Source organism: Ovis canadensis, chromosome 2 (assembly GCF_042477335.2).
Source record: "Ovis canadensis isolate MfBH-ARS-UI-01 breed Bighorn chromosome 2, ARS-UI_OviCan_v2, whole genome shotgun sequence".
In the NCBI taxonomy this organism is placed as follows: Eukaryota; Metazoa; Chordata; class Mammalia; order Artiodactyla; family Bovidae; genus Ovis; species Ovis canadensis.
In genome coordinates this window covers 153,712,161-153,725,456 of record NC_091246.1, presented here as the reverse complement: position 1 = coordinate 153,725,456, position 13,296 = coordinate 153,712,161, and the positions used below count along the sequence as shown (strand labels likewise).

The window sequence follows — 13,296 nt, the reverse complement described above, 5'->3', positions numbered from 1 at the left end:
ATTAAATTACTGTCAGCAGTTAACCAATGGCAGGAGCCGTTTCATCGGCTGCACAAGCAGCAAGATCAAAAGTGAGCCTTTTCTGATTGCTGCATAGTGTCAATTGGCCAATCTCTTCTCCCAGGGGAAAAAAAAAAAAGTAAATCAAACCTTTGAGAAGCATTTGCTGGTTGAAGTGCTTTCTGTCTAGTGAGGGGGTCTGTGGATTTCTAGTTTATGATAAATAGGACTTTAAAAACCAGGGACAGGAGGGCGAGTGTTCAGGTTCTAGAGCTATGCAGCTGGAGCACTGCCTTTCTCCTTCTATCATGCTCTCCAAGAAATTTCTCAATGTGAGCAGCAGCTACCCACATTCAGGCGGATCTGAGCTTGTCTTGCACGATCATCCCATTATCTCGACCACTGACAACCTGGAGAGAAGTTCACCTTTGAAAAAAATTACCAGGGGGATGACGAATCAGTCAGATACAGACAATTTTCCTGACTCCAAGGACTCACCAGGGGACGTCCAGAGAAGTAAACTCTCTCCTGTCTTGGACGGGGTCTCTGAGCTTCGTCACAGTTTCGATGGCTCTGCTGCAGATCGCTACCTCCTCTCTCAGTCCAGCCAGCCACAGTCTGCGGCCACTGCTCCCAGTGCCATGTTCCCGTACCCCGGCCAGCACGGACCGGCTCACCCCGCCTTCTCCATCGGCAGCCCCAGCCGCTACATGGCCCACCACCCGGTCATCACCAACGGAGCCTACAACAGCCTCCTGTCCAACTCCTCACCGCAGGGCTACCCCACCGCCGGCTACCCCTACCCGCAGCAGTACGGCCACTCCTACCAAGGAGCCCCGTTCTACCAGTTCTCCTCCACACAGCCCGGGCTGGTGCCTGGCAAAGCGCAGGTGTACCTGTGCAACAGGCCCCTTTGGCTGAAATTTCACCGGCACCAAACGGAGATGATCATCACCAAACAGGGAAGGTAATGCTACATTCTTGGCTGCCGCTGCTCCAGGCGCGGCCGGGGGGCATGTGTACCCGGGCTGTGACCGCCGCGGCAGCGAGGATTTGGGGTCGGGAGCGGAGTGGAAGGCGCTCCGGCGCGTCCTAGAGTTGGCTGGTGTTGGAAAAACGGAAAGTGGAAGGTATAACCACTGCGGTGATGTCGGGGAGCGGGGCGGGGGGGTGGGGGTTCCCGCTCTAGAAAGGTGGTCGGAGAGCCAGTCAGTGGCCGGAGAAAGGAGAGAGAGAGAGGGGGAGAGTCCTGGCCTGTGGCCGGGAGATGGGAGGGAGGCATCAATGCCCGATACACCGACAGGTGGAGATTCGGGTCGCCAACCTCGCTTTCTACCTGGGCAGTGATACCTGCCGACTTCCCATTCCAGTTCATCCGCCGATCTCCCAGACTTCAGTCCCTCTTCTTTTTCTCCCCCACCACCCTATTTCCAATCCAGCAAACGTTCGCTCATCGATGCTGAGAAAATAAGTTTTGCTTTGCTATCTGGCGCCGCGCTTCTTGCATTTAATCTTTAACATTTATGTTTTTTTTTTTTTCCCCTTGTTGTCTCCCCCCTCCCTAATTTAAATAGGCGCATGTTTCCTTTTTTAAGTTTTAACATTTCTGGTCTCGATCCCACGGCTCATTACAATATTTTTGTGGATGTGATTTTGGCGGATCCCAATCACTGGAGGTTTCAAGGAGGCAAATGGGTTCCTTGCGGCAAAGCGGACACCAATGTGCAAGGCAAGTCCTTCCAATTAACACGTCTTCTTGACACTTATTTAGGTGAGAATGATTAATTAAAGCCTTTGTGGACTGGCTCGAGCGACTTTTAAAACGATCGGCCAATGACTTCTAAAAGGAAACTAGGAGGATAGGGGGAGAGACTCAGCGACGAGAAGGGGGAGGATTATGCAAAAGCTATTTTAATCATTCCCAGTTAATAGGAAGAAAGCGCGGCCTTAAAAAAGCCCCAGCTAACGGGCCTTACAGTGGAATAAGGGGTGTGTGTCTGTGTGTGTGTGTGTCTGTCCTACGTGGTGAGGAGTTGGGACTGGGCAGTGCCGCGGGCACATGTAAACAACTTGTCTCTTTCTCTAGGAAATCGGGTCTATATGCACCCGGATTCCCCCAACACGGGGGCTCACTGGATGCGTCAAGAAATCTCTTTTGGAAAATTAAAACTTACAAACAACAAAGGAGCGTCAAACAACAATGGGCAGGTCAGTGGCTCAAGCGCTCATTTCTCTCTCTCACACACACACACTCACTTATACACACTCGTTCCTGCCTAAGATCCAGTTCATCACTTTAACATGAGGAACGACACATGTGTCTTTGCTTCATTAAAAAGACTTTTTAAAAATTCTATTTCCGTCCTCCCAAATTATATTAAGCTACAAAGTTGTTCTTGTCCCCCCTGCCCCCCTCCCTCGCCCAATTATCGAGTTCCCAACCTTCACAAGTACAAATATTTGGTTGATTTTGAGAAGGAAACGCGCAGAATCTGCAGGTTGTGAAAATCTTTGTTGCTCCTTAAAGGAGATCTGGGAGAAGGGCCCTGAGAATTGGGCGGTCGGGTTCGGTTTTCCTCTGGTGCTCGGGCGTTGCGTGCTCCGGCGAAACGGGGGCAGGTCTGCTTCCGCCAGCCAGTCACCAGCTGGGCGAGGCCCGCGGTCAGTTTCCCGGGGCGGCGGGCTCCTGGCAGACTCCACACGGCCCGAGGCTCACAGCCCCGTGCGGGCAGACCGCACTAACGTGCCGCCGGGCGCTTCCCTTTCTTCCCGACGGACAGATGGTGGTTTTGCAGTCCTTGCACAAGTACCAGCCCCGCCTGCATGTAGTGGAAGTGAACGAGGACGGCACAGAGGACACCAGCCAGCCCGGGCGCGTGCAGACGTTCACTTTTCCCGAGACTCAGTTCATCGCCGTCACTGCCTACCAGAACACCGATGTAAGGAGGCCTGGGGGCTGGGCGCGCGGCGGGCGGCGCAGGCTTCCCGCGGCCCGCGGCGGTACCGGGGGCCATCCCCGGCTCGGGCACCAACAGCCGCCACAGCTGGCTCTGCTGTACCTTTTAAGAGTAGGGCTAGGGGCCTGCTGGGCACCTTCCCTGTATACCTAACCGGTCGGAAAACGCTGCTTATTCGTCTCCGACGCGGGTCACCGGGCCACCTTCAAGGTGACCAGGATTTCTAGAGCCTCTTGGGAATTTTGATTTAGTTTTCAAACATCAGTTTCTGGGTGATCGAAAGAAATGCACATTCATGATTTTAAAACTAAAATAAATCAAATTACTGGGGACTATGGAGTGAGCTTCCTAGCACTCATTTGCAAGTTTGCAAAAACTTTTTTTTACTACTGTTGATTTGACTACTAGAAGTGATAGTGTTTCTTTTAAAACAGGAAAATATAATAAATGAAAGATATGCATTTTTCAATCAAAACTGATTTCAAGATGCAACTTGTGGGTTCTTCAAGTTGTGTATTAGAAGCAACTAACAAATATGATAAAGCATTTAAGATAGGCAACATTTTTTAGGAATGAATTCAAGTGCCCCTTAAAAATTTTTGCCTGAGTAAGTGTATTTACATAACAAGCATTTTTTTAAATGAGAATTTTGAACCAGTTTAGGACACATGGGAGAGCTAATGGAAAGCTATACTTTAGTTTTAGTCACCATTAATTTAAACATAACTTTCATCATACTTTTTTCACCTTTCCACCCATTCCCTCAAAAATTTCAGTTAGGGAAACCTTGCTATTTAGTGAAATTGTAGGCCTTTAGCCCCTGTCAAAAGTGGCAGATGACATATTCTTAAACACCCAATCTGCTTTGTATAAAAAATAAAATTATATTAATCTTTTTTTCTCTTTTTCCAGATTACACAACTGAAAATAGATCACAACCCTTTTGCTAAAGGATTTCGGGATAATTATGATACGTAAGTAGTTTTGTACCTTTCTTCTCAAATTTGTGGAATTGGGCTTTGGGTCAAAGGTAGATTGTTTTGTACAAGGTTTTTGGAAGCTAGAAAGTGTGAAGACAAAGTTGTTTTCGGGGTTTTCCCTTTCTTTTTTGACGGTCCTCTTCTCTAGGGCGACCTGGCTTGGTACTTCTGTGTTTTGGGTCAAAGGTTTCCTCCACCTATATTTAGCTTTCATATGAATTACAAAGTTGCTGGCGCGAACCCTGGGGCTGGCTGGCTGGCTGCGGAAGCTGCCCTGGTTCCCAGGTTCGGGAGTTGTGTGTGGTGCTGCAGATGCTCAGCTCAGATTGTCTGTGTCTGAAACCGCCGGATTCTGCCTGAAAGTGCATGTGGCTCTGGCAGTTGTTACAGTCTCCTTGGCATATGTGACTTTTATTTACCCATTTCCAAGTTTTGTGTAATAGCTTTTCCTGTGCAAGTTTACCATGGACTGAATAGAAATGTGCACCCACTACAGGCAAGTTCACGAGCACAGCTGATGGTGCAGTCATTTCAGGCTTTGGGAAGGACCCAGGTGCTGTTGCAGTGTATTATTTATGCTTTGAAAGAAAAATATTTCCTCTTTAATCATTTGTATCTAGGTGTGTTTTAATTAAATGTGCTGGTTTCCTTTTCTCCAGGCCTCCCTTATCTATCTTGATTTCTTGCCTATCAAAATGCTGTCCTCTGGGGGCAACAGTAGGTGTAAACTGAACCTTTCCTGGGCTTGTTCTGGTGTTCTCTCAATCAGAGGCTCAGAGCCCAGGTACAGTGCTGAGGAGTTCACAAAGAGTTATAGGGCAAGATCTAAATCTGGACTCTGGGGATCCCTTCACTTTTCTCTGACCATAGAAGGAAAGGATACATTAATTTTAATTTCATGGCTTGCATTAAGTGCTGGGGCTAGAACTACAGAGTTGAAGCTATCTTTGATTAGGAATAGATTAAATTTGTGGAGAAGACAAGTGGCTCTCTCCAGGTAGATACCGAACTCCCCTCCTGATATTTTTCTAACAAATTGAAGAGAATCACCAATAGCTCTACACTGCAACCATATAGTTACACACGAAAACTGTACAGTTATACACTGTAGCTGTCAAGTGTATCCCTCAAAAGTGATCCAAAGGAAGCAAGCCTCATCAGTATGATTCCCCAGGAAAGAAAGAAGGAAAGAAAAACTTGGCTACTCTAGTCCTTCCTCACAATCTAAAAAGGTGGGCTCAGCACGGTGGAAAGCGTGTGGCCCAGGAGACCAGAGATACTGGTCTCTGTACTAGGGGGGTCTTGTAGATTTTGAGCTTGTAATTCTGCTGTGAACATCTGTTCCAAAGCATTTTATTTTGCACAAATCAATTCGGTAATCCCAAGTGGGTTGGAACCTGGATGGGCATATAAACTATATCTTTTGCAGATTGGTTTTTTTTTTTTTCTTTTCCTTTTAAATGTGGTGGTAAACAGAGAAGATATTTGCACCTTGCTGGTTATGTTCCCTTCCTGCCTCCCTCTACTTGTTCTTATTTGAGACTGGAATTAAGTTTCAGGAGGGAGATTTTGTTCAGTCAGCAAACTGCATATGAGCAGCCACGGCATAACCCTCATCTGTCCCTCTTCTGGCTGACTTCTGTTGGAAAAGCCACTTCTGTTTGATTCTTAAGTCACTATATATTTATCATAAAAAGCTTCTTTAGCTATACAGATGGCTGTCTTAGAGATTTATGGCTTAGAGTAGAATGGTTTTGGACACTCTCTTTCCACCTTACTTTGGTTATTTGGGCCTGGCTCACTGTTGGAGAAACAGAGAAAGCAATAAAGAGTTCAGGGGGACCAGGGTGTTTGCTTGGCCACTCACTAGGGAATCTCCTCCCCAAAGTACTGAGGTATGACAAGTTTCTCTTTCAAAACAGTCTGTTGATTAAAGATAAAAACATTTATGTGTGAGCTAAAAAAGGGAGGCATGTGTGTGATGTATATGAGAAAATAGGTCTACCAGTCTTGATCCAGTCTCTGGTTCCTTCTCAATTCTAATGGGATCTTATAGGCTACTGTGGGGCCTAGAGTGAACCTTTGATTATCTTATCTAAGGTAATTCCCAGTAACACAATCACTGTCTATGGTTGGGCAAGTTATTTAACTTTCCTTTGACTCAATTTCTTCATCTGTAAGATAGGATAATAATGGTACCTAACTTGGAAAATTGTGATGGTTAAATAATGATCTGTACAGCCCTAGACAAGGGTGCCTGGAACATAGTCAAGTTGTATAAGGATGAGCTGTTACCAGTGGGAGATTCTTGGCAGAGGTTGATAATTGTACTTTTAAGAGTTTGCCCACATTTTTTTTTTCTTTCTTTTTTTTAAACCAGTAACAAATCAAAAGCTGGGGAGAGAAGCTCAAAGAATACTTTTCCTCTGTAAAATAATTTTATTGATTGATGACTTTATTTCCACATAGTAATTCTAGTTTGTATGGTTGGAGGGGTGGTTAAAGGAACACACAGGGGAAAACAATAGTAAGTGCCATGGAGGCTTCCAGCAGTAACCCTCGGGTCTCAGAAGACTGTCCAAGGCCAGTCTGACGCTCACTACCAGGGGGGGTCCCCGCGTGTGTGTCAGATGGAAGAAAGTGGTCTTAAAAGGATGGAGTGGGTAACCGGTTTAGAAATTTCACTCAGAAACTGTCACCGCAGAAGAAAGGCCCACTGGGAAAATGACACCTGAGCCCCTGGGCAGATCTGCCTCAATGTGTGCACATATATTGGAGAAGTGGGTGAGCATCCCCTGCTGTGCTCTTCTCTCGGCCCTCTGTGCACTTGGTGAGAGAGCTCAAGAGAGGAGCGAAGCCTTCCTCTTCATCTGTATCAGCTTTAGGTCTCTGAATGGACAAATCGGTTCCTTTATAATTTCACGATTTGGAGAGGATGAAAGTCTGTGACCTTTTGTCTGTCTTTATCCTGGACGGCAGGTTACACGTGGAGAGTGTGGGGGTGGGCGACCAGGGGTGGTCTTCTCTTTAGCGCCCCCGAAAGGACCTTGCGCCACCCTTCGGTTCTCTCTCTCTCCCTCCCTCGCAGGATCTACACCGGCTGCGACATGGACCGTCTGACCCCTTCGCCCAACGACTCCCCGCGCTCGCAGATCGTGCCCGGGGCCCGCTACGCCATGGCCGGCTCTTTCCTGCAGGACCAGTTCGTGAGCAACTACGCCAAGGCCCGTTTCCACCCGGGCGCGGGCGCCGGCCCCGGGCCGGGCACGGACCGCAGCGTGCCGCACACCAACGGGCTGCTGTCGCCGCAGCAGGCCGAGGACCCGGGCGCGCCGTCGCCGCAGCGCTGGTTTGTGACTCCGGCCAACAACCGGCTGGACTTCGCCGCCTCGGCCTACGACACGGCCACGGACTTCGCGGGCAACGCGGCCACGCTGCTCTCGTACGCGGCGGCGGGCGTGAAGGCGCTGCCGCTGCAGGCGGCTGGCTGCACGGGCCGCCCGCTCGGCTACTACGCCGACCCGTCGGGCTGGGGAGCGCGCAGCCCACCGCAGTACTGCGGCGCCAAGTCGGGCTCGGTGCTGCCCTGCTGGCCCAACAGCGCCGCGGCCGCCGCGCGCATGGCCGGCGCCAACCCCTACCTGGGCGAGGAGGCCGAGGGCCTGGCCGCCGAGCGCTCGCCGCTGCCGCCGGGCGCCGCCGAGGACGCCAAGCCCAAGGACCTGTCCGACTCCAGCTGGATCGAGACGCCCTCCTCCATCAAGTCCATCGACTCGAGCGACTCGGGGATTTACGAGCAGGCCAAACGGAGGCGGATCTCGCCCGCCGACACGCCGGTGTCCGAGAGCTCGTCCCCGCTCAAGAGCGAGGTGCTGGCCCAGCGGGACTGCGAGAAGAACTGCGCCAAGGACATAGGCGGCTACTACGGCTTCTACTCGCACAGCTAGGCCGGCCCTGCCCGCCCCGGCCCCGCGCCCCGCCGCGGCCCGGCCCCTGCCGGCTCCTCGCGCCTCTCCCCCTGCGCCTCCTGCTCACGCCCCACCTCGCGCACTCCCTCAGTTTATCTGACCCTCGAACACCGTCTGCAGCGAATTAGTACAGGTCTCCTGAGTGTGATTTTAACCTTTTTTTTTTTTTTGCACAGCAGTTTCTGCAGTTAGCGCACCGACCTTCAACTTGGCTGTAAACCTTTTTGGTTTGCCTACTTACTCTCCTTCTGTGAAGTTATCTTAACGGTTCCCCTCCCCCTCGTCTTTTTCTCACCCTCTCCTTGTCTTTCTCCTCATGAAACTCTTCACCTTTAGGAGACCTGGGCAGTCCTGTCAGGCAGCAACGATTCCGACCCGCCAAGCCTCGGCCTCCCCATTAACCGTAGGATGTTGACTGTAGAACCTGGACCCACCCAGCGCGTCCTTTCTTATCCCCGAGTGGATGGATGGATGGATGGTAGGGATGTTAATAATTCTAGTGGAACAAAGCCTGTGAAATGACTGTATATAGTGTTAATTTATTGTAACGAATGGCTAGTTTTTATTCACATTGTCAAGGCACAAAACCAGTTCATGCTTAAACTTTCTCATTCATTTCTTTTCCTTTTTCTCCAACTCCTCCCGTCCCTGAAAATGTTTTCTTGTGAGATTATTAACAGTATTCTAAGAGGCTTGGAAACTCGAAAGACTAGATAATGAAGAGTTTCTCACTTCTCAATCCACTGCATGAAATAACTACCCTGTGCCCTACTGCACACAAATAGCTAAGGAGAATCTGACCAAACACCTGTAAAGGATAGGTGTCTGTTCATAGGCAAGTCGATTAAGTGGCATGATGCCTGCAAAGCAAAGTTAACGAGTTACATGTTTTTTCCCCCCCTTCCTTCTAAATAGAATAGCTCGACATCAGCAATATTATTTTGCCTTATTTGTTTTTCCCCAAAGTGCCAAATCCATTACTGGTCTGTGCAGGTGCCAAATATGCTGACAAACTGTTTCTGAATATCTTTCAGTTCCCCCCTCCACCTTTATATGCTGTAAATCTTTGTAATGAATATTCTACTAATGATATAGATGACTGAATTGTTGGTTAACTATAGTGTAGTCTAGTGAAGATGAATTGTGTGAGTTGTATATTTTACTGCATTTTAGTTTTGAAAATGATTTCCCCGCCACCTAGAAACAGCTGAAATTTGACTTCCTTGGGAAAACACTAGCATTAATGCAAGTAAGACTGTTTATTCCCCCCTCTAAGTCTTGTTATATTTGATAAGGAGCACTGATCCCCCTGAAAATAGATTAGTAGAATTTCTAATGTTGTGTAGCAAACCTATACTTTTTTTTTGTATTTTAAAATTAATGTGAAATATGCATCATACACAATACTCAATCTAGATTCCAGTCCATTGGGGGGATTTTTTTTCCTAATAGGAATTCAGGGTCTAAACGTGTGTATATTTTGGCTCTTCTGTAAATCTAATGTTGTGATTTTTATATTTGTTTCGTTTTGTCTGTGAACTGAATAATTTATACAAGGACACACTCCATTGAGAAACGTTTTGTTTTTTGCTCGTTTGTATTGTCTGTGTATAACAAGTAAAATAAATCTGGTAAAACTCTATGGTGTTTGAAAGCAGTTTACAGTTTGAAAATTTAATTAGAGGTGAATATTTTTAAGGGCTGAGGAAGAATAGCCTGTCTCTACTCCAATATGGGGCAGTCTGTGTAGTGGGAACTACATCCCATTTTCCTCTTAAATTTGTTAGTATACCACTACCAGTAATTACTTTTTTCTGTCTTATTTACACCTACTTAGTTCCCTGTAAGTCGAGTTCACTTTGTTACACTTGTTTTTTTTTTTTTTTCCCTTCAGGAAAATGTACACGCTTTCTTATATCTGTAAGTAGGAAATAACATGAGCAGGAAATGGAGGGTCTTTAATAAGAAATTAAGTATTTCTTGAAATTTCACAAAGTCAAGAGGGAGGCTTTGGGCAAGAGAAGAGTGTAATTTAAATGCTTGTCAAAATAGGCTGTTGACCACAGCTTTAGTCTGATGTTGAAAATTCTGGTCTTTAAATACAAGGCCTTGGAGTTGAGTGGTGAATCCGTAAATGAAAACACAGAATGGCCTACATTTCTTGAGTGGATTATTTTGGGGGGATAGGGAGGGGTTGGAGTAGGGAAAGTAATCATAGAGCAAACTCATGAAAGGTCGATATTTAACCAGTGAGCTTAAAACTTGCTTTAGGAGGTATCTGTGGGGCACCACTCCATCTCTTCTACAGAGAAGTTCCAGCGCCCATCCTGCCCAAGCCAGGTCACCATCCCTTGAGAAAAAATGCAGAAATGTGGATATTCCAGCTGGGAGGAAGCTAGTTGCGTCTTAGTCAAGGGGTCCATTGAGCTCTCTTTTGCTCTTGTCTCCAGAGAAGGAGATCCAAGAAAGGTGGAAAATGGTCCAGCATCCTTGTTTGGCCTAGGCCAGTCTCAGGTTATGGGGTGAAATTTACCACCACCCAGAGATGGTCCTGTATCCCCTTTGCAATTTGACAGATGCAAAGAGGCTTCAAAGTACCAATTAAAATGAACACTGGAGGGGGGAACAAAACCGATTTGCCTTCCTGGGGTAATCTGGCCACTAGACGGCGTTCCGCCGAGTTTTGTCTGCCACATAGAAAAGCGATGACTGATTTTCCTTTGTGTTTGTTTCTCCCGGATCACACCTAAGAACTAAACAAGAGGACAAAAAGTACAGAACAGGGGGCCTGCGTGGCGAGTGAAGTGGAACGGTGTATTCTTGTAATCATCCCGTGGCCTTGCGCTCCTGCGACCTCGGTGCCAGCGAGCAGGAGGCGCACGTGCAGTCGGGAGGCCCGGGGGCGCCCAGGCCGAGGGCGAGGGGCTGCGGAGCCGCCAAGGGTTCCGGGGAGTGAGCCTGGGGGTCGAAGCGCGGCGCCGGGCCAGGCCCGCCACGCTCGGGCCAGAGTCACCGCGAGCAAAGGAGTCGGTGTCATGTGCGGAAACGAAGCTCTTAGAAGCCGAGGATAGATTTCACAGGAACGTAGTGCCTTGTACTGAAAGACGCACTTAGCTGCTATTAGGAAGTACTTAAAAAAATTGGGGAGGTCGTTTCCCTTGCAGCTCGGCACCATCTGCTGTGTGGACTGAGTCAGCGTGAGGTAAATTTGCAGCTCCGCGCTCCTCTCGGAGGCAGTGTGCTTTCCTGTCCCTTTCAAGCATGATCGTTTCTCCTGGCTTCCAAGGAGTCTTGGGTGTCTAGTGAAGTGACACTGTCAGTGTGTCTGAGAAGCTGCTGCTGTTTCAAGGAAATCAGAGTGTTTTGGGGGAGGGCCTGCGGGAACCAGAGTTCGCGTCCCGGGTTAGATTTCGAGTTGCCTTTTTATCTCCCTGAGGGTAGGAGTCAGGGTAGGGACGGAGAAGGATGACGAATCCTCCCCGTAAACTGCAGATTTTCTGTTTTCAAAAGTGGCTTTTCAAAAAGAGAAAGGAAGAAAAAAAGACGAGCGTGCGGCTTTTTATTCAGTCTCAAGCCTTCCCGCCACTCGCGTCGCGCGCCATCTTAACTCCTTGGCCACCAGCAGCTTGGGGCCGAGCGCGGCGGGCCGGCGCCGCTGGAGCCCAGGGATGCTGCGCCCTAGGTGCCTCACCTTGGGGCCGAAGCCGCGGGGTCAGGGCAGCCGACTGGCGGGCACTGAGCGCGCTGTGATCGAGGGCATTCGGAAGCCCAGGCCGGCGGGGACGGACGTCCGCACGAGCTCGGGCGGCCGTGCGGCGGCTCCGAAGGCCTGGGCCCGCCGCTGAGCCTGGGCCCGGGCTCTCTGGCTTCGCCGTTGGGTGGGCGCGCTGCTCTCTTCTGGCTGTTCCGGCCGCGGGTTCCAGGCCGCGAGTCCAGACAGGGATCCAGGCCGCGGGTCTAGACAGGGGGCCCAGCGAAGGTCCAGACCTGGAGTCCAGGCGGTTCTCCTGTTCCTTCAAGAGCCTGGTCCAGCGTGTCTCCCAGCCTCGCCTCTAGCCTTGGGTGCGGCCCTCCTGAGCATGTGGCTCCGCCAGAACCAAGCCAGGCAACCTACTAGGATTTAGGACATGAAAGCCTTTTTAGGCCTAGGGGAAATTTACTGGGTTTGTTTCAAAAAATCAGGCCGTTTCTGACTCTTTAGGACTGACTTACACCCCCCGAGCTCTTAAAATGTTGTAATTTAGGATCTACAGACAACTTTATGAACCATCTTCCCTCCTGCACTTACATTTTCTTATAAATCCTGCTGTTAAACTGGTTTACTTAGGACCCACTTTTTTTTTTTGGTGATGTTAAGTATCTATTCTTTTAGTACTGAAGCCTTCAGGGATGTTGTACTTTCTGTTTGGGGTGCAGGCTTGGAAAAAAAGCCTTGTTAAATAGATGTCCTTACATTCCTGGAGAATGTAAAATGCATTGTAGCAATATTTGGGCAAGTACTTGTGTCCATAGTAATTTTATAAAATACTCTGCTTGTCCTCTGATGCAGCACCTTTTCTGTCTGTGTATGAGTTCTTTTATCATGTATATGTTTTAGCCATGAAGATAGGAAAAATCACAGAGCTTATGATCTTGTGTGAAAACAGACCAGTCTAGGTCCCCCAAAGGAAACAGTAACAACTATTTTTATTTTTAGAATTAAAACCAAAAAAACCTTACTTTGAAGAAGTTAGCAGCTTTAAAGACCAATGATAATTCAATTTTTAAGATATTTACTTTACTCTGGTGTGTGGGCAATTGCTTGGTTGATTTTAATATTTTAAAGAGTAAGTGTTCTTAATATCAGTAGAATCAATCTTTTAAAAGGTGGCTGAGAATTTTTAAGCAAGTTGAATCTGTATTATTTGTTGAATTTATAATCTGAGTGCAAGATTTACTTTTGGGCAGTTAGATTTTCTTTTGCCAGAACAAGATACGTTTCTCAAGGAAGACAGAGACAAAGTAGGCAGGATTTTAGACATTGCATTATACTTGATTTAATTCTGTTGCTTTGAGATTTGTGTCTTCCTGGTTCTGGTCTTAAGCTTGTAAATTAGGTTGCAGCATATTTAAAAATATATTCACTTGAAAGAAAACCCCATTGCTTTCACAATAAAGTAAACTTGATGGTGTACAAGTCACTGGTTTCATCTGAGATGATTATATCTGCCTTGCATGTATTTTACACCCACAGTATGGTTTGCAGCAGTGTTCAAGGCATAGCGTGAAAAATTTGATTTGAATAGTTCCATTAAAGCAATGAAAAAAAAAAACAAACCACCATGGCTTAATAGACCTTCTAGTGATAGCTCCCCCTCTTACTATGCTAACTCTGAAATAAATATGTAATCT

The 13,296-nt window shown here is 47.8% G+C and overlaps 1 protein-coding gene across 1 annotated transcript; it reads left to right on the top strand.

Annotated features, from left to right (window-relative positions):
- The first annotated feature begins 275 nt into the window (after window positions 1-275).
- On the top strand, window positions 276-7,884 carry TBR1 (T-box brain transcription factor 1). The gene is made up of 6 exons (XM_069579460.1): window positions 276-967; window positions 1,575-1,729; window positions 2,087-2,208; window positions 2,781-2,939; window positions 3,870-3,931; window positions 7,026-7,884. The coding sequence occupies exons 1-6, from the start codon at window positions 276-278 to the stop codon at window positions 7,882-7,884; spliced, it is 2,049 nt and encodes a 682-aa protein (XP_069435561.1).
- Window positions 7,885-13,296: the final 5,412 nt, after the last annotated feature.

Bases quoted from the DNA above. Each gene is read 5' to 3' on its own strand.
- TBR1 (XM_069579460.1), top strand. From the start codon at position 276: ATGCAGCTGGAGCACTGCCTTTCTCCTTCTATCATGCTCTCCAAGAAA. The intron at 968-1,574 runs GTAATGCTACAT...TAATTTAAATAG, and splicing joins ATCATCACCAAACAGGGAAG to GCGCATGTTTCCTTTTTTAA. The intron at 2,940-3,869 runs GTAAGGAGGCCT...CTCTTTTTCCAG, and splicing joins CTGCCTACCAGAACACCGAT to ATTACACAACTGAAAATAGA.